Source organism: Labeo rohita, chromosome 2 (genome assembly GCF_022985175.1).
Source record: "Labeo rohita strain BAU-BD-2019 chromosome 2, IGBB_LRoh.1.0, whole genome shotgun sequence".
In the NCBI taxonomy this organism is placed as follows: Eukaryota; Metazoa; Chordata; class Actinopteri; order Cypriniformes; family Cyprinidae; genus Labeo; species Labeo rohita.
This window is the reverse complement of record NC_066870.1, coordinates 27,361,777-27,386,508: the sequence shown is the minus strand read 5'-3', so window position 1 is coordinate 27,386,508 and position 24,732 is coordinate 27,361,777. Positions and strand designations below refer to the sequence as shown.

General features: G+C 36.9%; 1 protein-coding gene across 1 annotated transcript; it reads right to left on the bottom strand.

Annotated features, from left to right (window-relative positions):
• Positions 1–5,599: 5,599 nt before the first annotated feature.
• Positions 5,600–21,710, bottom strand: mmp14b (matrix metallopeptidase 14b (membrane-inserted)). Its single transcript, XM_051137596.1, has 11 exons — positions 21,335–21,710; positions 21,145–21,248; positions 13,191–13,339; positions 12,679–12,801; positions 12,029–12,336; positions 11,436–11,597; positions 9,829–9,995; positions 9,606–9,744; positions 9,348–9,498; positions 9,147–9,262; positions 5,600–7,458 (listed from the first exon to the last, which is right to left on the bottom strand). The coding sequence occupies exons 2-11, from the start codon at positions 21,229–21,231 to the stop codon at positions 6,983–6,985; spliced, it is 1,878 nt and encodes a 625-aa protein (XP_050993553.1). The 5' UTR covers positions 21,232–21,248; positions 21,335–21,710; the 3' UTR covers positions 5,600–6,982.
• Between the last annotated feature and the right edge of the window lie 3,022 nt (positions 21,711–24,732).

Below are 24,732 nucleotides of genomic sequence, written 5' to 3'. Positions count from 1 at the left end.
AATATGTATAAAATGATGTGGATTTCTAAAATAGCATAAATCTTTCATGGGTTGTACTACATATTTTAGTAAGACGTAATTGTTATATTAAGCCATACAAGACATAATACCGGGGGTTCCCTTTAATTCACACACGCAACTTTCGTTCCTCTCTCTCTCTCAAAATTATCATATTTAAGGAAAATATTAAATGATTTGCAGCTTATCTATCTTACCTTGCTTCCTTTAATGTTAAACTGAAGCTTTGCACTGGAATTCACAATCTGTGCGAACAGTAAACCCTGTCTACTTTGGTCCTATGTGATTTTGCAATCTCGCGACACACCACTTGAAAGAGACAGAACAGGACTTGAAATTCGCAGCGCATAATTCCACTCATTCCCACAGTTTCTACAATTATAATGATGACATGAGGGATGGGCATGTGCTTTTAAGTCTTGCCAGTTTAAAAAATGAAGCGACTTTAAGCAATTCAAGCGCAAAAAGACTTGAAAGAGAACTTAGTACAGCACTCACACACTCTTTTATCCACCTTTTTTTCCCCATAACATTGGGTGCGGACATTTGTAAATTTTATGGTTCTGGCTTTCGGACTTATTCGCGTCCAGCTGTTTTTAGTTGTACAAAAGGCTCATTTTGCTGCTTGGTATTGCAAATAGGTGTGTCTGACCACATTATTTTATTTTATTATCTTAATTGTGAGCACACTGGTGTGTAGTGCAAACAGTTTTACTGTTTACTGCACGTTGTTATTCTTTTCGTTATTTCCCTATAGCAGCTAATGACTGACCCAAGTCTCACCCATAGGCTTACATCTGCATTAAAGAACAAGGTGGATGGACTGTTTTCTGTGCGCCCACGCCCAAAGCGCTCTCACATAAAGCCGCCTCTGAAACAACATGCGACTTCAGGGGTAAGGTATGTTTACACCTTATTGCATGTAAGCGAATTAGGGCAAAATGCCCGTCATGGCGAGTATTCACAAAAAAAACAATTGCTTTATATTAAGCGTAGTCAGTATATAGCCTATTAATGTAAACAGTTGAAAAGCAAAATCACATGTAACAGTATATTATATCCGAGCATGAGGTCTTAAAAAGACAGCAGCCTAAATAAACCTGCTGCTGTCTGTGTCATTACTGTATTTTACTGCTGAATTCAGGGGAAACAGTCCTGCCAGCACAGCTGGAAAAAAATCCTAGAGGAAACACTGCACATACAACATATGTATGCAATATGTTTATAAAAAATGTAAATGTTTTAAAATCTAGATTTAATTTTTCTGTGATGACAAAGCTGAATTTTTAGCAGCCATAGTGTCACATGATCCTTAATAAAGCATACTAATATGCTGATTTGGTGCTCAAGGAACATTTCTTATTATTAATTGTGAAGGCAGTTGTGCTGCCTAATATTTCTGAGACATTCTTTTGTTCCAGATTTGGACAATTTTTCTTTTTTTAATATATATTTTACTGTCACTTTAGATCAAATTAATTTGTCCTTGCTGAATAAAAGTATTAATTTCTTTCAAAAATAAACAAATAACTTACTGCTTCTAAATTTTTCGAGTGCTGTGTATATGGAAATGTATTTAGAGAGATGAGGTTACCAAATTGTATTGTTTCTATTGTATGTTGGTGATAGAAAGCCCATTGGAACAGAAAATGGCGTATGATTCGCTGTTTTATGGCTTGATGAAACAAAAACCATGTGTATCCTACATGAAGACTTGTATTTTTTACATTATCGATGTTAATTTACATCCCATGCAAGCTGTGGAAAACATGTGTTTGCATTTAGGAGAATCACATTCACATGCCTCATGTTCATTCCACACAGATTTTTTTTTTCTACGTAGGAATGATGGTCCAGGTTGGATTTTGTGCATTTTGTCTATTTTACTTCTTTAATGACAAAACTGCATTTTTTGCTGTTGTATAAAAACTGTTTTGTTAAGTATATGTACACTCTTAAAAATAAAGGTGCTTCACGATGCCACAGAAGAACCTTTTTTGTCTAAATGTTTCCATAAGGAACCTTCAACATCTGAAGAACCTTACTGTTTCACAAAAGGTTCTTTGTGGTGAAAGAAGGTTCTTCAGATTATAAAAAGGTAAGAAAGAGATGGTTCTTTAAAAAACCTTTGAATGGTTCGTTGTGGAACCAAAAATGGTTCTTCTATGGCATCGCTTTGAAGCACCTTTATTTTTAAGAGTGTAGCTTTGTAGTTAGCAAACAAACATGTTTTAAAGCATAGTTTGAATCTGTTTTATGTGACACTTCAAAGTCTGTTCTTTTCCCGTTAGGCTTGGAAAGACAGGAATTCTCTCCCTATCAAAAGAAGTGGATACAGCTTGTCAAGTAGAGGTGTTAAATAGCATGTGACTAACTTCACTTAAACAAGCAGAGCAGCATGAAGATGTTAAACAGATCACAAAAAGCAGGCAAGTCTCTTCTTTGCCCAGAGACCTTAAAAAAGAATGCGTTTTAAGAGAGAGACTTGAAATGTTTGTGGTACTGCTAATGTTTTCAGTTAAGCCTTGTTTAAGAAAAAAAGTGAGTAACTTAGCAGAAACTGAGGAAACTCAACTCTACTTGCCTGGAGAAAAAGAGAGAGAGAAATGGAGGGAATTGTGGGCAGAGCAGAAAGTGCTGAGGTTGTTCTTCGTACTGCAGAATCAGCTGGGAAAAGATTGGACTTGCTTAAAATGTGCACAGAGTGAAAAAGATGAAGTACTTGTGTAGCTATATATGCTCTGACTGAAATGCATACAAAACGCAGTGCTTTTAAGAACAACAAAAGACCTGACGTTGTAAATCTTGTTGGCTTGTACTGCACATTTATGTTTAGACATATGTCTGATCAAGTTAAAGTTTGTATCATTTGTATTACATCAACAATATGTGCACAGATAAGCTGTGTTTTCCTCCCTCTCTCCTGCAGTGTGCTAGTATTGAGGCAGTTTGGATTCCAGATGTTGTTGATGGAATTCTCCTTGATCGTTGGCCTCCGAACATCCACCCCCTCCTTCGCTTCCCCAAAGCCTCGTGACTGGACCCAGAGTGCCAAAACATTATCCATCTCCAGTCGCTTATTCCAAACAGCAAGTACATTCGGCTGTCTTCATTAAAATGGACACCAGCACACTGAATTGAGAATCATCCCTCACGTTTGTGCCTCAGTCGGTATCTGGAAGTTTAATTATTTTTAAAGACACGCACACTCGCATTATAACAGAGATATGTTTCCTTGCAAACCATGCCAAACGGGTTTGCAGAATTATAATCATTCCTGGTTTCACTTAATCCTTGGACCTAGCCTGCTTTTTCCGTCCCATTTATATGGCCAAGTGTTTCCGAGTGCCAGCAAAAGGGAGGAGAAAGAAGCATGGACAGAAATGACAAGAAAAAAAAGCCAATTCTATGCAAAGAAATAAGTGGGGGGGGGGGCATGGGGGATGGCATCGCAATGTATGTTTGAAAGTGCAGGATGTTTGTCTTAATGTGGGGTCGTAAGCTGAGGTACGGGATGAGATGGGCTAATGTGAGATATGCTTCTTACAAGGGACTCTGGGAGGTAACAAGCAGTTCGGAAAATATGGTTGAAGAAGGCAAGAAGTCTTGGACTCGGATGCAGGTTGAGAGGAGCAGCTGGAGATTAGGACAGAGAACTCATTTTCCTTTCCCCTCGCTGTTGTTTAGAAGAGTGAGTGAGCTAAACAAACATGTTAAAGGGATAGTTCAGCCAAAAATAAAAATTCTGTCATTGTTTACTTACCCAGACGTGCACAAATGTGACTTTTTCTTTTGGTAACCAAACAGTTTTTTGCGCTTTTACTTCTATGGTATGTACAAAAACACAAACATGTATCTAAATATCTTCTTTTGTGTTCCACAGAAGAAAGTCAGTCATACCTCAGATAGCACAGGTATGTCTGCAAGATGTTTGTTAAAGATCACTTGATCTAGATGCTGCGTACAAACATATGACAGACGTTTATAAGATGTCAGTTTTACATACATTCTAAATCAAACTTCTTAAACACATCTAATAGACGTCTATTTGACATCTGATAGGAAATGTCTTACAGACATATTGCAACAATCTAAAAACTGCGTCTAGCAGATGTAAATGCAGACGTCAAATAGACGTCTCCGAGATGTACCTGTGCTATCAGGGACAGGTTTTGAATGACATGAGGGTGAGTAAATAATGACAGAATTTTAAATTTTGGATGTGCTATCTGTGTCCATCTATAAGAAATCTGGTTTCACGCTGTTTTCACACGAACCGCCACAGCGCGCGCACAGCCTGCTCCGGTCCAGAGACACGATAGCACAGAGTGCTGGTATGTTACCACAGAATGGTATGTTTTATAGCGATATTGATGAGATTGTGGGTGGCATACGCTGTCAAATGCCTATTTATTGAGCTCAACAGCTTTATCTTTAAAGGGTTAGTTCACCCAAAAATGAAAGTTAGCCCATTATTTACTCACCCTCAAGGCATCCTAGGTGTATATGACTTCCTTTTGTCAGACAAATACTGAGTTAATCTGAGTTAATAATGGTTCCTTCAAGCTTTATAATGCAATGAGCTGGTAATACTCTTCATCAGTCCAAAATAAGTCCAATAAAGCGTATCCATCCATAATTAAAAGTACCTCACACGGCTCTGGGGGGTGAATAAAGGTCTCCCCGTAGTGAATCAATGCATTTTTGTAAGAAAAATATCCATATTTAAAATGCAACAATTACTTTAATCTTCCAGGTGGATGACGTATGATGTCAGCATTGTGTATGCGCTGTTCAGAAGTGAGATCAAAACAAAACAACGGACACAAATTAGAAGTACAAAACGAAGAATTGTCAAGAAAAATGTTGGAGGATTTCGATATAAGCCAAGAGGAGACTGGTGCTGGTGGAAAGGAAACTTTGCTTCCTTTGCTCCTGTAAACAAATGTTGGTTTTCACGAAGTGCATGTGCAACGCCAGTGTTCTACGTCATCCACCTGGAGATGCTGCTGTTTACAACTGTTAGCGCAAGCTAAATTAAAGTGATTATTACATTTTAAATATGAATTTTTTTCTTACAAAAATGCATCGATTCGCTACAGGAGGCCTTTATTCACTCCCCGGAGCCATGTGAGGCACTTTTCATGGATGGATGGATGCACTTTATTGGACTTGCATTAATGCCCATTGCATTATAAAGCTTGAAGGAGCCAGAACAATTTTTAACATAACTCAGATTGCATTTGTCTGAAAGAAGAAGTCATGAACACCTAGGATGCCTTGAAGGTGAGTAAATGGGCTAATTTCGTTTTTGGGTGAACTAACTCTTTAAATGGCAGTTTTATAATGTTTGGTAGACATAGAAAGTCAAAAAAAAAGAAACGGCAAAGAAAACTTACAAAATATTTTATTTTTGACTTAAACATAAAAAAGGTTGGAAACAAGCACAATTTCTTTCTAGATAATGATCATCATCATTTAAATATTATTATCATTATTGTTTTTTTATTCAAACTGTAGATTCCAATTTGTAAACAAAAAAAAAGCACCACAAGTTTTCAATAATTGTAAACACAAGCAGTGAAAATATCATATATTTTAAAATTTATTTCAGTTCAACAATACAAACCCACCCATTCACTTTTCCCCAAATTAAGGCCACTTCATTAGACATACATTATTGCCTGTCCAGCAGGACATTTTTAATGACAATTGTTAAAATCAAAAAACACATTCTTGACAAAGAGAACAATAACAATAGTAATAATCATAATGATAATGACATCATCATTATCAATAATAGTAAAATACAGTACTATATAAAGCCATACTACTGAAGGAGACAGACAGACAGCACAGCTTTGCAGGCATTGTTAGTGGGATAAGTATCAATTATCTTTGGAATGGCACATGAATTTGGTTTCTTAACCTGAGTTGGGAGTTGCATGGGGTGGGAGCGGAACCCTGTGTTGGTTTAGTGAAAAGAATTACCTTTCATGAGCCAATGCAAATGATCTTTCATGATATCTGGTACCTTCAGAAGTATTATGGTGGTCCCATGGTTCACTGATGGCAATAACATGGTATGGAATGATTACTATATTCATGCTCATGCACTAAGGTATTTAAATAATACTACAGATAATACCATGGTACTATGGCACTTTCTGACTGACTTGTCTAGTTCATGCATCCTGGAAGGATTTTAAAAATGAACAGAAATTACACTCACAAAAAAGCAGTTTCTGACTGTTTTAAATTAAAGTATAACTAGAAAAATGTAAATTGAAGTTTGTTTTTATGAACTTTCACAACTTTTTAAAAGTTTAATCATTTAATTTTTTCCTCCCAGGTTTTTCATCACATTCATGACATTCAAAAACCATGGTAGTATGGTAGGTTGCATGAGGCTGCTGAAAACGTGATAAGCATTGGCCGCAACCTGAGATGAGTACAAAATCTTTTGATTGGGACAGGTGCTGTTTCGACAGAGGGTAAGAATTCACAATGATTCAGACATACATCCACAACAATCACAACTTAAAAATGACATTTACAAAATGCTAAACAAACAGCGATGAGCTGGCGTCATTGGCTACACCAGAAGGGAAAAGAAGAGAAAGACACTGAGAGAAGAGGGGAGAGATGAAGAGAAAGTGACATGGGGAAAAACAAATACCGTATGCCTTTGTACAGCGTGCGGGAAAAGCTCGGCACAGGTGTAAAGCAAAACGTTCAAAGACCGCTAATTACAAAATATAAAAATGCAGAGATTTGTCTTAAGTGGCATCATTTTGCAAGTAAACAACAAAAGGTCCCTTTTTGACCAAAACAATTTTTTTTTTTTTTTTTTTTAGACTTTTTCTCTTTTTGGTTTTGCTTTTCTAGTAAGTCCCCTTCTTCCATATTCTCAATTCTCTCCTCTCCTCCCCTTCCCTTTCTTCCATTATCCCTTCTTAAGCATTTAAACCTTGTCCAGTAGGGAGCGTTGGCAGTAGAGCAAGCGTCTCGGTGTGCCGTACCTGCGGAAGAAGAGAAGTGCTCCGAGCGTGAGGATCACGCAGAACAGCAACATGAGTGGCACCACGACGGCAGCCGCTCCTCCGCTGCTACTGGGTGCGTCTTCGACCTCGATTATGATCACCTCCGTCTCCTCCTTTTTGCCTTCATCCTCAGTCTTGTCTTCCTCACGTGTGCGGTCACGTTCACGCTCCCGCTCCCGTTCACGCTCTCGTTCGCGTTCCCTTTCACGCTCTCTTTCGCGCTCACGCTCACGTTCACGATCACGGTCGCTTCCTCCACCGCCACCACCTGGATTGAAGTCCTCATTAGGACAGCCCATCCAATCCTTAAGCGCAGACTTGGGGTATCCAGGCTCCACTCTTAATAACTGATTGTTAAACTTCCAGTACTTATTGGCTTTGTAGAAGTAGGTATAACCTGTGAAATTTAAGAGAGGATCGGTCAGAACTGTACAATGGTAGCCTAGATCCTGACTTTGTTTCAATAAAACTAAAGCAAATATTTTCTTTAATTGTACGTCTTGTATTGGAGAGGCAGGAAAATATTAGTATAAAAGATAGAATGGGGGTCAGAAAAAGGCTAGACCTGTGTCCTAACCATGCACAACACAACAAATGATAAATGCTATATACAATGCCTTGCGAAAGTATTCGTGGCCCTTAATTTTTTATGTCGCAGCCTTATGTTAAACTGCTTTAAATTACTTTTTTCCCACATCAGTCCATAATGGCAGGGCACAAAACAGGTTTGTAACAACTTTGCAAATTTATTAGAAATAAAAACTAAAATGATTCCATTGTGTAAGTATTCATACTCTTTTCTGGGACACTTAAAATTTAGCTCAGGCGCACTTATATCGCTTGTAGCACTAAACTGTGGCAAATTCATTTGAATGAGTAGGATTTGGAAAAGCACACACCTCTCAGAAAGATCTAACAGCTGAAAATGCATATCAGAGCAAACACCAAGCCCTGAGGTCAAAATAACTGCCAGTAGAGCTCAGAAACAGGTTTGCGTCAAGGCACAGATCTGGGTTAAAGTTCAGGGGAAAAATCTGCTCCATTGAAGGTTCACAGAAGCATGTAGCCTCCATTTTCCATAATGGAGCTGGCCTCCCGGCCAAACTGAGCAATTGACGGAGAAAGGGCTTTGGGTAAGACTGGTGAACCAAAAGGCTGGTGGTCACTCTAGTTGAGCTCCATGATCATATATGCAGATGGGAGAAAACTTACAGAAGATGGAAGAAACTTTCATGTGTCTCTTCACTGAAGACAAAAGTAAAGTGTGGTGGTAGTAGCCTCATGCTGTGGGGCTGTTTTTAAGTGGTGGGGACTGAGGGACTCGTCAGAGTAGAAGGAAAGCTCACTGCACCAAAATATTGAGATAGCTTTAATGAAAACCCAGAGGATTCAGAACCTCAGACTGGGTAGAGGGTTCACCTTCCAGCAGGACAATGACCCTAAGCACACAGCAAGAGTGGCTTATAGACAACTCTGTGAATGTCCTTGAGTGGCACAGCCAAATATTGCTGGAAAAACCTAAAAATGTTTGCCAGCCTCCATCCAAGCCGACAGAGCTTGAGAAGTGAAGAGGTGAGGTGAAAAATGGCAGATAACTGCTGAATGCAGATGTGCGAAGCTTGTTGCCTTATACCCAAAAAGACTTGAGGCTGTAAAGGTGCTTCAACTAATTACTGAGTTAAGGGTATGAATACTTATGACATGTACTTATTTCAGTGTTTTATTTTTAATACATTTTCAAGGTTGTCACAAATGTTTTTCTTTTTGCTTTGTCATTGTGGTGTACGGAGTTCATGTGGGGAAAAAGGTAATTTTAGGCAGTTTAACATAGGGTTGCAGCATAACAAAATGTGAAAAAATGCAAGGCACTGTAAATGTGCATGTGTCTACTATATTAACATTACCAAGGAGGCATTTATTTGACTAAAAATACAGTAAAACCAGTAATACTGTAAAATATTATGTCTGCCTGACAGTGTACAAAGATATAGAATGGAAACAAACAACCATGTCAGAATATGCAGGCTTATTATTACGCAAGACTGAAGGTTGGTTAAAAAAAGCAGAAGGCAGTGAAAGGCTTACTTTGATCTCGACTCATGAAGGCAGCCTTTATGTTGTCTGGAACGCCCTGCCATTTACTAATAGGTTTGGGGTAGTCTGGATCCACTGACTGTGTGTCTTCATTGAAGCGATAATATCTGATTGAAGATAAGAAATAGTTTCAGATCTATGCTCGCTTTGTTCTCATTCCGTATATTATGGGCATACATCAAAGCTACTGACTTGTTTCCTCTGAAGAAGTAGGTGTATCCAGTAGGGGTGTACAGGAGGGCTGCATCCAGTTTGTCCTTTGGAAGACCATTGCCCATTTCTCTCAAGGTCTTCGGATAACCTGACTCCAAGTTTGATTCGGTGAACACCCAATGCCTGTCTCCTGCAAACCAGAGATGACAAAATACATTACTTTTAGAGCAAGGAGCAAACGAAATGACAAATCCATGCTTTTTCCATTGAAATCATGTGATTGAAGAGTACTAGTACCTTTAAAGAAGACAAATTTTCCATCTTCTCTTTCATAGGCAGCATTAATATTTATAGGCAGACCTCTCCAGAAATGTCCAATTGGCATGGGGTAATTTTCCATAACCCGATTATTACGAACACGCCAGAACCACTTATCCTAAAACACAGGGACAGGAATTGTGATGAACACACATACTGCATGATAGCCAACCCAGTGCGTACACACATATTCCATCCGTACCTTAAACACAAACATTTCTCCTCTGAAAATGCCAATGGTGTCAAAATGGCCTTCGCAGATGTCAGGGCCAAAGCTAGGTCCTCCAGGCCTGTACGGTGTGGGGTATGGAGTGTGATGGGGGGTCTGAGGGGTGACAGGTGGTCGCGGACGGCCTCCGGTGTTTGGTCCTGCAAAAATTCATTTTTGTGAATTAATTCATTCACATTGGTCTAGTCACTGACCAAATGAATAAATGTGACCCTGGACCACAAAACCAGTGTTATGTTGCACGTGTATATTTGTAGCAATAGCCAAAAATACATCGGATGGGTCAAATTTAGTGATTTTTGTTTTATGCCAAAAATCATTAGGATATTAAGTAAAGATCATGTTCCATGAAGATATTTTGTAAATTTCCTACCGTAAATGTATTAAAACTTAATTTTTGGTTAGTAATATGCTTTGCTATGAACTTCATCTGCACAACTTTAAAGGCGATTTTCTCAATATTTTGTTGTTTTTTTTGCACCATCAGATTTCAGATTTTCAAATAGTTCTATCTTGGCCAAAAATTGTCCTATCCTAACAAACCATACATCCATGGAAAGCTTTATTCTGCTTCCAGATGATGTATAAATCTCAATTTTGAGAAATTTACACTTATGACTGGTTTTGTGGTCCAGGGTCACAAATATTTAATATTTAGCCAAATGCTGCTGTTCATCACTGTTTTTGATTCTTTTATATAGATTCTGGTTTTATTGCTTGTATTTATTGTATAATTCTTTAAGCATCTAGCAAATTATTTTATCCAAAACACAGTTTTGGAAAGCAAAACATAATCATTTGCTAATGCTAATTAAGCTTTTTTTGTGTAAATGGTATGATAGTGACTTATAAATATGTGACTATGGACCACAAAACCAGTCATAAGGGTCCATTTTTTGAAATTGAGATTTATGCATCATCTGAAAGCTGAATAAATAAGTTTTCCATTGATGTTTGGTAGGATAGGATAATATTTGGCAAATCTAGCATCTGAGGGTACAAAAAAAAACTAAATATTGAGAAAATCGCCCTTAAAGTTATCCAAAGTTTTCAGCAAAGCATATTACTAAACCAAAATTAAGTTTTCATATATTTACGGTAGGAAATTTACAAAATGTCTTCATGGAACATGATCTTTACTTAATATCTTAATGATTTTTGGCATAAAAAAATCAATAATTTTGACTCATACAATGTATTTTATTATTTATATGTATATTATTATTACAATCTTAATTTAAGTGATGGAGGATTTTGAGAAGTCTGACAGTAATCAGTGCTGAGTACTACTGTGAGGTTAACCCTGCCTGCTTTAAAAATGATTACCAATTGAAAACATTCATTAGAAATTTAGAAATGTAATCAAATGTAATCAGTTACATTAATAAGTAACTGAAACTGAGTTACATTACATTTTAAATAGGGTAACTTGTAATCTGTAACCTATTAGATTTCCAAAGTAACTTTCCCAACACTGATTGTAAATGTATAATTTTAGCTTTAGTTAATGATAACCCTGCCTTAAACAGAACTATAGTGTGGTTTAGCAATTCACATTGTGATGATATTGATTGTTTTACCATAAAGCTGCTGAATGCCTTTACGGTCATCTTCAGGAAGCTCAAAGTTCTCAGTGTCCATCCACTGGTAGAAGGGAGCCATGATGGCAGAGGGGTCATTTGAGTGCTCCATTCCCAGGGCGTGACCCAATTCATGCACAGACACCAGGAACACATCATTACCTGAAAGAAAGTAAGAGATATCCATGTCAGCACAGGTCAGATTTGGCTAACCTCAAGTAGCATGCTTTATAATTGTGCAGCGCACATTAATAACACTTATTTTGAGACGCTAAGAATAGACAGCACAGAATGACTGCTGAGAGCTATTATTCTGTTCTTTCAGAGCTTGTTTTCGGGCATTCCGTCAATGAAAAGCTTTTTGGATAGAGTTCCAAGCTCTCGTGAAAAGGTAATGCTGATTCAGCTCAATTCAATGTCACTTGCTTGGACCTGCCTTGCTCGTTCTCACACAAATATTCAAACCAAGAAAGTTTATTTGAACTCATGTATTCATGTCTAAACAAGAACCACCATTCATACTGACAAAAACAACAGAGATCCTTGGGAGGTCTTGAGTGTTTTCACTAACTTCTGGTGTTTGTACTCCTTACCCAAAAGGTCACGGTTGCCAATGGTCCAAGGCTCTGCTGCATCGAAGTGTGTGTCTCCTCCTATGCCATTGCCTGGAAAGTAAGCATGAGCCAAAAAGCCTCCTTCGCCGTCAAACGGACTGGCGTCGCCGTGAAATCCATCAGCGAAGAAGAGCATGATGTCAGCAAAGTTTTCAACCTTGTCTCTGATGTCACTGTAAGGAATCTCTCGGAATCGCAAAGGGGTAACGCTTTCCCACACTTTGAAGGCTTTTCTGATCGCCTCAAACGTTTCGTATTCGCCAACTTTTGGTGTGTAGTTCTGTATGCTGAGAAGAGATAAGAAAGGGTGAATTGGAGAGGCAATCAGAGGAAAGTAGGACATAGGAAAAAGAGGAATATATGGAGGAAAGGGGGAGAGAAAGTGATTTACATTACAGACAAGTCACACAGGAATTTTGGCTGTGGCTGCAGCGGAGCAGAATCGTATAGTAGGCCAAAGATGACTTTTCCATAAGTGTGGTGCGTATTTACTAAAGCATAGCCACAGCCATATCTAAACGTTTATGACAGCAAACCTCAATTAATTGAGAGTTTTGTGCCTAAAATGACCTAAATACAGTACTTTTCTTTAATTGATCCAGCAGAATGGAGTTAAGGTTGTCTCTTACCAGAATGTGATCTCAGTCTTATCCCATTTGAGTCCCTGGATTGCGTAGCGCTTCTTTCTCAGGTTGCTTTTCAGTTCGGCTCCAAACTTGTCTGGAACGCCGCAGCGGGGCTTCTTCATTGCCCTGGCAATCACCGTCCAATGCATTAGATCATTCACCGCACAACAGATTTCATTTCAGCGATTTTGAACAGGATGGCCGTTAATTTCTGTCCTCATATATTCTACATCTTCCGTGCCTCATTGCACACCAGTGGAGGACTGCTGACACAATGCTCTAGTTTTCCATTCTCTCCTTCCATGACTAACAACCACATAACTGATGTAATTCCACAGAGATATCTATAAGCTCTTGAATCTCCTGAACTAGCCACAGGTGTTCAAATAATGCAAGACTGATTCCATGGGGAGAAAACGGTATCATCTAAACTCATTTTTTTTGTTATTAACTAGACATGGAATTATACTAATTACACTACACTGTTGTCTCAATCATGTGAGCAGTTGACTTACTCTAGAGTTGCAGGATCCAGGTTGCCGGTGATTTTCAGGCCGTAGAATCTCTGCATGGCAGCAATGGCAGAGGTGACGGAGTGAGGAGAGCGGGCCGTATGTGTGCGGAGATCACCAGGTGGCAAGTAGCCATATTGCTGTAGCCATGCCTAGAACATGAGAGAGAGTTTTGTTCATTTTCTATTATAAAAAGCTGTTTTCAGTTTTTAAGCTGAGGTGCATATACTGTCATCCAGATGGTAGTTCTGTTGCAGGACTACGTCATGAAACCAATGAAACTCGGTTACAAATATTTCTCTTTTTATCTGATATTTTTAGAAGTATGAGCAAAAAAAAAAAAAAAAGTAAACCTTATTTTGAGCAAAAAAATACTTGTTTTTAACTAATACATTACTATGTAAAAGCTTAGTATCAGTATTTTTTTCAAGGAATTGCATTTAATTGACAGTAAATAAATACATTTACATTTAAAAAAAAAAAAAAAATCCTGAAAAAAATTATTTATATTTTCTAAAATGTTTTAAATATAAAGTAGCACACTGTTTTCAGCATTAATAATAAGAAATATTTCTTTAGCACCAAATCAGCATATTTTAATATTTTTTGAAGGACCATAAGATACTGAGGAGTAACAGCTGCTGAAAATAAATATAGGAGTGCTGGGAAACCATTAATCACATCCAAAATGTAGTTTTTATGTACATAATATATGCGTGTGTACTGTGTATATTTATTATGTATATATTTAAGAAAAATGTTATGTTTATATATTAATTATATTTATATATAATTTAAATTTAAATATATATATATATATATATTACACAGTACACACATATATAAACATTATATAAACAAAAACTTATTTTGGATGTGATTAATCGCGATCGTTTAAACAGAACTAAAATATAGCAAAACAGAAGCACTTAATTTGTAACAGCATTTCACAATATTATTATTTTTTAATAAAGATTTATTTTTGGCATTTTTAGCCTTTATTATGATACGACAGATCAGAATGAACAGGAAACGAAGTGGGAGAGAGATAGGGAAAGGTCTTCAAGTCAGGATCTGAACACAGGATGTCCGTAGCACAACAGCGCTGTATGTCGGCGCACTGCCCACAAGGCTATCGCAATTGTATTTTTTTTTTTAAATAAACTGATTTGGTGACTTGGTGAGCCTAAGAGATTATTTCAAAAAAAAAAAAAAAAAAAAAAAAAAATATATATATATATATATATATATATATATATATACACTGACCCCAAACATTTGTGTATATCTTGTTTTTTACCCCACAAAATATTGCTACATTCGTTATTAACAAGAAAAAATGTTTGCCAACAATAACAGATATATTCTCAAGTACACTTTATCTTGTTTTAAGGATGTTTAGATGATACATTTTACTGAGAAAAACAGGCAAATTGTTGATTAAGAATATTATTTTTTTTGGAATTGACTGGAATGCAGTCAACAAAACATGAACTTGATTTAGTGTTGGTTGGAGTGCACAATCCCAAAGGATAGGGCAGGGTTTCGTTCCACAATTCATGACATGAACCACTTACAAGCACTGTAATGGCGGCTGTATTCGAAATTCACTTAAAGAACTACTTCTAAACAAACCTATACATCAAGTATGTGTCTAGACTGATTTATGAGCTTGCTCTCCTTTGAGGCAAAAGAAAGAAAAGCTGCATCTCGCATTCTTGAAGCTGAGTCAGTGACGGCACAAATGCATTTTTGTTTGTAGCAATAGGATGATAGATGAGATAATGAAAGGTGAAATGTTATCTGTCTGTGACTCCCTCAGGGAGACAGATACTGTCTCCAGTTAAACCAAGCTGTCAGTCAGTAATTTCCCAGGGAATTTCTGGTTAATACCATTGAAACCTCAGAGACAGAGCCCTTATCCTGTAATCCCTTTTTCCCTACCTCCTCCAGCACTCTCCCTCTCACACACCAGTGCAGGAATGAAGGGCAATAATGCAGACACACCCTGTGGGGCCTCAGCACACCCTCATTCAGCTGTAGCTCATACAGAGAAAAACATGTGCATCGCATGATATGGCTGTCATAGCTTGTGCGGTCTTTGTGAGCAAAGTGTCAACAAAAAAAGACGTTCCTCAGCATGATCAGCATGTTTTATGTTTATAATTGTCCTCTCTGACTCTATGTGTGTTTTTTGGCAGCAGATGTGATTACGTCCACAGTCAGATGCTTCTAAGCATGTATTCCAAGTTGATGTAATCCTGGACTTTTTGGGTTTTTTAAAGAACTTCCTGTTTTCTTGTAATTTTATTCCTCTGTTTTTCTCTTTTTATTCCTCTTTCTTCTCTTTTTGCCTCAGTATCTATGTGTTTGGGATATTTCTGAACTTCCACAAAAGTTCTTCTCCATTCCTTTATAACATCAGACATTGTGAGTCTGTGACTCACTCTCAGTCCAAACAAAAGGTTCAGTGTGTTATATCCATATAAAGGAAAAAAGGCTGTTAATGGGATATGGATTGGTGGGGGATGGCTGAGACTGTGATAGATGAACGTGTCCCCTACGCAATCCAGCGACTGAAATTGGATAAAATTGAAATCACATGCTAGTAAGAGACCTTAACTCAGTTCTGCTGGATTTATAACATGTACTGAAGTGAAACAAAACAAACATCACGAGTCGATGTTTGCAGTTGCGCAATGTCTCTTGCATCCTTTGAAAACAAGTTTAAAATTGGAACTCAAACTCATCCCAGCAGAGTCTACGTCTTATTGGCCCGTACTCCCTCTCTTCCTCATAGAGGAAGTTTTTTTTGTGAAAAATGCATCTTTAAATTTTTATAGAAAGATTAACTCATTATTCCCCAAAGTTATAAGTTGTACATGTAAGTTTCATATGAATTACTGGCCATGTCATCCATCACTTCTGTGGTATGCTAAAGTGGTGGTGCCAGGTCACAAGATGACCAGTCTATGATTATGTTATTATACTAAGAATCAAGACCAAATACTGGGGAATAGTTGGAAAGCTCTATGTAAGTATCCATACTGGCATTTTTATCATTTGAAATGATTAATCAGGTGATCTCATAGTGACCCAGACCTATTTCATTTACCAATTTTAGTGTTATTATAAATAAAACATTAACACTCCTCACTAGTCACAATTCCTCAATTCAGCCCGAGTACTCGATTAAAAATAAATGAATAAATAAATAAAATGTAAAAAAAAACTTTGACTGTAGTAACCGGCAAAATACCGGAAGTGGCGCATTTCATGGACGAGAATCCATGAAACGCATTATTATTTGTGAATTCACAAACACTATGATTCAATTAAATTAATATGATTTATGCGCTTTAATTATTTACATGTGTGTAGGTTACCTAAGTGCGTCTCAGAACAGCTCCGTTCAATTCCGTTTCACACAAACAGTTATCATATATATGTATGGAGCGTCTACATGTTGCTTTGAGTTTGGGTTTGTCATAACGTTTATCTGGGAACGGAAGGTGTGCCACCTTTATCAGATTTGTAAGTTAAATCATTTAGAAACCTACGAAAACACAAGAGAATACATCAGTATCGTATCAGTATCTCAACCGAAGGTTTGCACCTACGTCATGTTTTGGTCAGTTACCTGGAATGCACGGCTAAAGCGGCGATACTGATATGTAAACAGCAGCATGGATTGCATGGTTAATGTACTACCGAAGACCTTGTTCTACTAGTTTATGATGTCTAAACCATGGAAACAATGTGTGGAAGCTGCCAAACCGTATAGAGAAGGACTTAGTAAGCAGGGAAGGGCGTTATATTTTGCCAAACTAAAGTTAAAACAGGGCTCAACGCTAAGCAGCGATAGTGTTTCCTTGGTTACTGCTGTACACAAAGATAAAAAGTAAACACTATGTAAACTTCTGAAAACAGACAGTTCCCCTCAGAGACACATTCATATAAACTCCCACCCCCAATTCATTATTTACGAGTTTCTTCAGATATTTTGTGCATCGTGAACAGTACGATTGATCTGCCTGCTACAGTATTTTCTCCTTTTTATGTCCGTCTTTAGCATTTCTGGCCTCTGTTAATTTTTACAGATGGCCTTTTACAGATGAAATTTAACAATAACTTAATATTCCCACACAAATGACATTTTCGGAACATGAATGCACTGAGCCAGAGGGCAGTCCATATTCCAATTCAGTTTAATGGCATTGTTTCCGCTCAGTGCCGCCACAATGGCTGACTTCCGGATTGATGACGTAAAGTGAAAACACTCTATATGCTAACTGCCCAGATGGCACACATACGTCTGCAAGATGTCTGTTAAAGATGTCTTGATCTGGAAAGCATATATAACTGGCAGACGTCTGTAAGATGTCAGTTTTACATACATTCTAAATCATAAACATCTTAAAGACATCTAATAGACGTTTAATAGACGTATTGCAGATGAGCAAACTACATAAAATATGCGTCTTGCAGATGTAAATGCAGATGTCAAATAGACGTCTCCGAGATGTACGTGTGCTATCAGGGTGTTCAACGTGATTTTAAAAATAAAAGCTCAAACCCTCACTCTGAGTTTACATGTTTTGATGTGCTCATATTCAAGAAATTACAGTAGCTGTAGCATTTCTGTAGTAAAGAAATGGCCAAATATTAAAGACTAAGTGCCCAGATAGCACACGTATGTCTGCAAGATGTCTGTTAAAGATCACTTGATCTGGAAAGCATCTGCTGTGTACAAACATCTGACAGATGTCTGTAAGATGTCAGTTTTACATACATTCTATATCATAAACATCTTAAAGACATCTAATAGACGTCTATTTGACATCTGATAGGAAACATCCTAAGGACGTATTGTAAGACGTCAAACAGACGTCTCCTTGATGTATGTGTGCTATTAAATGTTGTTCAGTCCATATTAAACAATGATCAGATCGCTATGTAAAGTGTAAAAACAATTGCCGGGACGTTGGCGTCCCTCGCAGGCATTTGTTATAATGCATAATGTACATTAGTTCTATTGTTTACAATACGTTATGCATTTTGACAGTTTTGTTAAATAAAACCATAACTACTTGGTTTTGATACTCGTCTCACCACTATTGTATATCTATTTTAAGTTATTTTCAAGGCTGTTGTTCACTTAGGTCTATTTTAATTACCACAAAAAAACGTACTTGATTAATCATCTGAATAATCAACCGATTCCTCGATTGCTAAAATAATCGTTAGTGACAAACCCTACCCCTCACACACATTCAGTGCTACGGAAAATGGAAGAAGTCATGACTTTTTATTAAATAAACTGTAAAGCTTCTTTAATTATTTTAGCTTGAGATATTCCTGAAAATTAAGTTTTGCAAGGTACAACAGTGTGCAAGATTGTTTCTGATGTACATAAAGGAGAAATAGGCACCATTTTGTGTTTGAGCGCACATGCACTTTCAAATCAGAGAGACTTGAGAAAAGACATGCAATTTTAAGGGAAAATGAGTCACAACTTCCATTTACTCTGGGCCAATGGAATAACACAGAATCTGGGTGAGCGTGTGGTGAATCCAAATCCAATGAAGCCAAATCATAAAAATGCAGTTCAACTGCTCAGGTTACGCTAATGAACCTCAACAGCTGGCTAAATGCATCAACAGCGTAACATCAACGCAAGAGCCATTGGAGTTTACACTACCACAGTTTGCCACTGAAGTTTATCGATTACAAAAACAAAGTTTACTCTGGAAATTCATGCACTGTGCAATCATTAAATTTCACTCATATTTCATTTAAATTTGGAATAAATTCTATTCTTCAGTGGTTCTATGATTTTCTTTTTTTTTTTATGATTACTGGTGGTTGGAAATTTGGAAAAAGATTGAAGGTACTATTCACAATCATCTTTCCAGACAATGTATTTATAGATCATTGGGTCAGAATTTTACACCTGAGGCATTTGGCTGTTTGATGAAAAATATTTTCAAATGGAAAGTGCAAAATAGGAACATTACTATTTTAATTAGTAAGAATCTTGGGAATAATCTTTCCAAGACTTTCAGACTTACAACAAAGGTCTGTGGGTTGCTTGGCCTTAAGTGACACAGGAACTGGACAATTGGTAGTCCAATTCAGTCTTTTATTTTTCTGTTATTCTCTTGTTCCTGAAATGACATCACTTTTCAGCCTACAATAACTTCTATTCTTTATGCAGACTTGAATCATTCACACCCCACCACATTTCCTGCCTGAAAAGATCAACCCCATCTTTTTTTTCCCATCTCTTTGTGTCTCTTTTCTGTAACATGCCACCCCCTTCCACATCCCACTTCCTTCCTTGCGTTTTGACACTAACTGCTGGCATCATCTCACATCTGTTCCAAAAGCCATGTGGTCAAGGCCGTACTGAAAATCCCCTGGCCATTTCCTCTGGCTCTGTCCTATAAAAGGATGTGACTAGCCATATGTGGCCAATTGCACATCCCAATAAACCACTATGATGCAAAACTCTATAGAAGGTCTTCATAAATAAGTAGGACTCATCAGGTGACTTATCCATGACGAGAAGTGCATCAAAAATAGCGTGTCAAGGTTTGTGCGGGAGTATATGACTTGCACAACAAAGAGAAGTGGATACTGACACTAATATTGTCTAAAACCACAGGTGTGCATGAGTCTATAACTTAAGGATATCCTTAAGGAATTAGGAGAACTTCCTGCTGGATTGTGATGACTTCCTTTTAGACAAAATAGAGAAAGAGAGGAAGAAAAGAGCCCATATGGAGTTATCCGCCCTGTCGAAACCCCTCCTCTCTTTTTTGACCATAACTAAGGACAGATGTCATCCATTAAATCCCGCAGCTTATAGGAGCAGAAAAACCTTTTTCCCCCAAACTCATCCTCAGCATATCCATCCACCCTCTCACCACAACATTACAGTCATGACTTTTCCTGTTTTCTTGTGGTAATTGGTCGTTCTTTTTTGCATCCTCAGCATCTTTCAATCTCTGCGGTCTATCACTTGACCTTAATTCAGAATCCTCCACTCTCTCTTCTATTTTTCTAAGTATTTACTATATATTTTGATCACTGAGCAGAGAGATCAGAGGTTCTTAAAGCTAAACATCTGTGACTTAATAATGCTACTAACTGGCAGCTGATAAAAGCTTTTCCTTATAAAGATTTGATTTCAGAACCTCACAATGGTAATAGCATCCATAATCTAATCCTTTCTGGATTTCTCTCATCTTTTCAAAGTTAAACTGGAAATATGTGTCATATTAATAGAGTACAATTAAGTCTTTTCATTCTAAATGTATAATTAGAAAAATCTTTTGAAAACATGTCACGTTATATTTTTTTAATAAAGATAAAAATGAAGTCTGTTTTAGGACCATGAAGTTGTTTTGCATAATCATTTTAATGACATTTAAGCACATTCCCTACTGAAATGTCTGGATTTTTTACTTATTTAATTGGCAGTTCCTATTATTTTGATTGATTCATAAATCCCTAATGTAAATGGGATTTTGTGCATATATTGTTTTCCTGATTCTGTGGTGAAATATGACCCCGCGTTCTTGACAGGTATTGTGAAATTCACACTTTTAAGGACCCCTAATTATTAGTCATTCTAAATTTGACCTACTTCAGTAAAAGTCACGTGTTTTTGGCATGCATGCACTAAAGTACCTTGTACAGTATTGTACAGTAGGCTAACTATTGTTAGAAAAAATTATCCATTTTATAATTCTATTTGACGTAGTTCATTTATATGAATTTTAGCACATAATTGTTATACGGTTGCAATATGATGTGATATGGAACGCATGTTTATGCAGAGGTGATGTCCAGACATTCACACATAGTAAAACATCTGCAACCGCACAATAGATCTGGATGTGAAATCAGTAATAAATATCTATATATCTTGAGAAAAATGCAGGATACTCACCTCAGGTTTCGTGTCTTGTTTTGAAGACGATCTGTGCGCGCACACAAATATTAGGAGCAACAGCTCAGTTAACCGGCTCCAAATCATTCTTCTGTCGATGAGTCCTTTTGGAAAATATGTTTATTAATAAAGTTTGGCTTCTCTTGCGACTGTCAAAACATAACCACGCTTAAAACAAACTAGCGCCTACCACTTTTGCGGTACAAAATCGACGAGAACTTTGAGCTATCCCGGAGAAAGGGAGAATGCTGAAGTTTATCAAAATGTAAACAATTACTGCAATAGATTACTATTGCATCGCAGTGACTGATACTCTATGGTTTTAAAAGCATACTGTTTTATGCGCTAAGCGCTGAAAATGTTGCATTGAGAGAACGCGGAATGAAGACGAAGCGTTATCCTTGCGAAATTTCTCTTTGTCTTATTTCTCTTTCATTGCGCTAGTTGGTTCAAATCTTCGGTTTCATATGCACAGCAGCCCCTTTCTCCGGGCTGTAGACGTGGTCGCTACTTAGCCTTTGCCAAAAAACTGAAGTCCTCCCTCAACATTAGCCCATCCCGCTTCGTTCAACTTAATGGCCTTGCTGACGACCTTCTTCTGCTTTGCTTGGCTCGACCTTGTGGACAAAGAAAATACTTCATCTCCCACAGTTTCCCCTCCTCTAACTAGGCTATTGTTTTGCTTTTGCAATTTTAATTCATGGTTTTGCTTGACATTCGTTTGGTGTTTACCAATTGTCCGTTTGCGGTACTTCAATGACTGGTCAAAACATTGCTAAACCAAACAAGCATGACAAAATGATTCATTTTAACTGATTGAATGGGAAAAATACGCGCATAATGCCAGGGCATTGGTTTAATTTAATTTACCTTTTTATGTTATTGTTTTTGTTATCGTGTCAGCCGTAGAATTAAATATGGGTGTGTATTGAAGTCACTGGAAAGTCCCCCACCACCATAGAAAAGCATATGTGTGTGTGTGTGTGTGTGTCTGTGTGTGTATTCCCTTTAACTTTGATTTATTATTTGTTAATTTTTTAAACGTATTTATTTAATAAATACGTATTTATTCCCAAAATAATCACAAGATGAAATTAAGATAGATTTTTATTGTAACTATGGAATATGTTGACAAGACTGATGTAGAAGTTTACACTATGAAGCCTACACTGATGATGTACTAGAGAGAAAACGGATTTCACAGTAAATTATCTAATTTTCAGCAGTAAGAAAAAAAAGTGTATTAAAGCTTGTTGTTTTGTAGAACATCACAGTTATATATGATAGGAGAAGAGCATGGCCTGTAGACAGGGAGTATGTGCTATTTAATAAAAATATAATTACATTTTCTGAATGACATCATTTTTTTCTTAAGGGCCGCCAGGGAGCAATAGGCAATTACTGTAGTTACTCTGTTCTGAACATCAGATCCTTTGTTTTTCCATCAAATGAATTCTAACTAGTTGGTTAAATAATAATATTTGGATTTTATATTAAAAAATTACCTCAAGTTAGCATCAGGTAGCTAGTTTGCTAGCTAGTTAGCATCAGCTAACAAAAATGTTTCAAAGGTTATTATAATTTTGTAATTATTGATTATATTCTTTTACATTTTAAGCTAAAGCATGCCTGTACTATGATTTTGCTGTAAATGTTTAAAGCAAATAGCTTTGTCAGACTGGAGGGGCATTTTACTACCAGCAAATGCCATCAAGCACGCTTTACTTAGGTAAATACATATGTCACACACAGCAACACATCACATGACTTAAATACTGACTCCTAAAGTCGGGAACCAATGAATGCCAGACATAAACCAAGCAATCACAAATACACATTATCCCAATACACCACAAACAGCATTTCTTTGGCAAACTGATGTACAGTTTAGTTTTTTGTTTGTAAAAAAAAAAAAAAAAAAAAAAAAAAAAAAAAAAAAAAAGTTTTTATTTATTCAGTCTATAAGAGTTAAGGTTCAACACCGCCACCTACTAGTGAGATTCTGTCATTGCGTGTTTCGTATATACAAATATCAAGCGTATAAGGAGCTTTTCTTTTACTTTTAGAAGAGCTTCCATCGTTCTGTCAAAAAGATGTTAATCACTATGATGTTAAGGTATGTTTGACTGTAACATGAGGTCCATTTGAACATGCTGGCTTTCATATTAAAAATAATAATAATAATAATAATACATTTAAATCTATATTGTATTTTTACATAAACAATGTAATTAATTTGCTATCTCTTTTAAGCATTTTACATTTATTCCGAAATAATAACTCAGGGCAGTAACAATTTAAACTAGATGAGTAAAGTTTGAGAACAAACTTTAAGTTGGCTTGAGAAAGCCTAGCCTGAAAGTTTGAAGCAGTTGTAAAAGTATGAAAGCAGCTAGCATGATTTAACACATTGCTTACATGATTTAACATATTGTTAACATGTTTCAGCATGATTAGCTTGTTGCTTGTATTTTTATAGGCTGATTACAACGTTGTAAGCATGATTAGCATGTTGTTAGCATAATTTACAAGTTACTAGAATGTTGTTAGCATGACTAACAAGTTACTAGCATGTTTCTAGCCTGATTAGCATGTTAATAGCATGTTTCATGCATGATTAGCATGTTACTAGCATGTTTTAACATGGTTAACGTGTTACTAGCTTGTTGTTAACATGTTTCTAGCATGATTAGCATATTACTAGCATGTTGTTAACATGATTGTTGTGTCACTAGCATGTTACTAGCATGTTGTTAGAATGTTTCTAACATGATTAGCATGCTGCTAGCTTGATTAGCAAGTTACTAGCATGTTGTTAGCATGATTAGCATGTTACTAGCATGTTGTTAGCATGTTTCTAGTATGATTAGCATTTAACTAGCACGTTGCTAGCATGATTACCAAGTTACTAGCATGTTGTTAGCACGATTAGCATGTTATTAGCACGTTGCTAGCATTTTTCTATCATGATTAGCATGTTATTAGCATGTTGCTAGCATCATTAGCATGTTACTAACACGTTGCTAGCATGATTAGCAAGTTACTAGCACGTTGCTAGCATGATTATCATTACTAACATGGTACTACCATGTTGTTAGAATGTTTCTAACATGATTAGCATGTTACTAGCATGTTGTTAGCATGTTTCTGGTATGATTAGCATGTAACTAGCACGTTGCTAGCATGATTACCAAGTTACTAGCATGTTTCTAACATGATTATCATGTTACTAGCATGTTACTAGCATGTTGTTAGAATGTTTCTAACATGATTAGCATGTTACTAGCATGTTGTTAGCATGTTTCTAGTATGATTAGCATGTAACTAGCACGTTGTTAGCATGATTACCAAGTTACTAGCATGTTGTTAGCATGATTAGCATGTTACTAGCACGCTGCTAACATTTTTTTCATGATTAACATGTTATTAGCATGTTGCTAACATCATTAGCATGTTACTAGCACGTTGCTAGCATGATTAGCAAGTTACTAGCATGTTGCTAGCATGCGTCTAACATCCTTAGCATGCTGCTAGCATGATTAACAAGTTACTAGCATGTTGCTAGCATGATTAGCACGTTACTAGCAT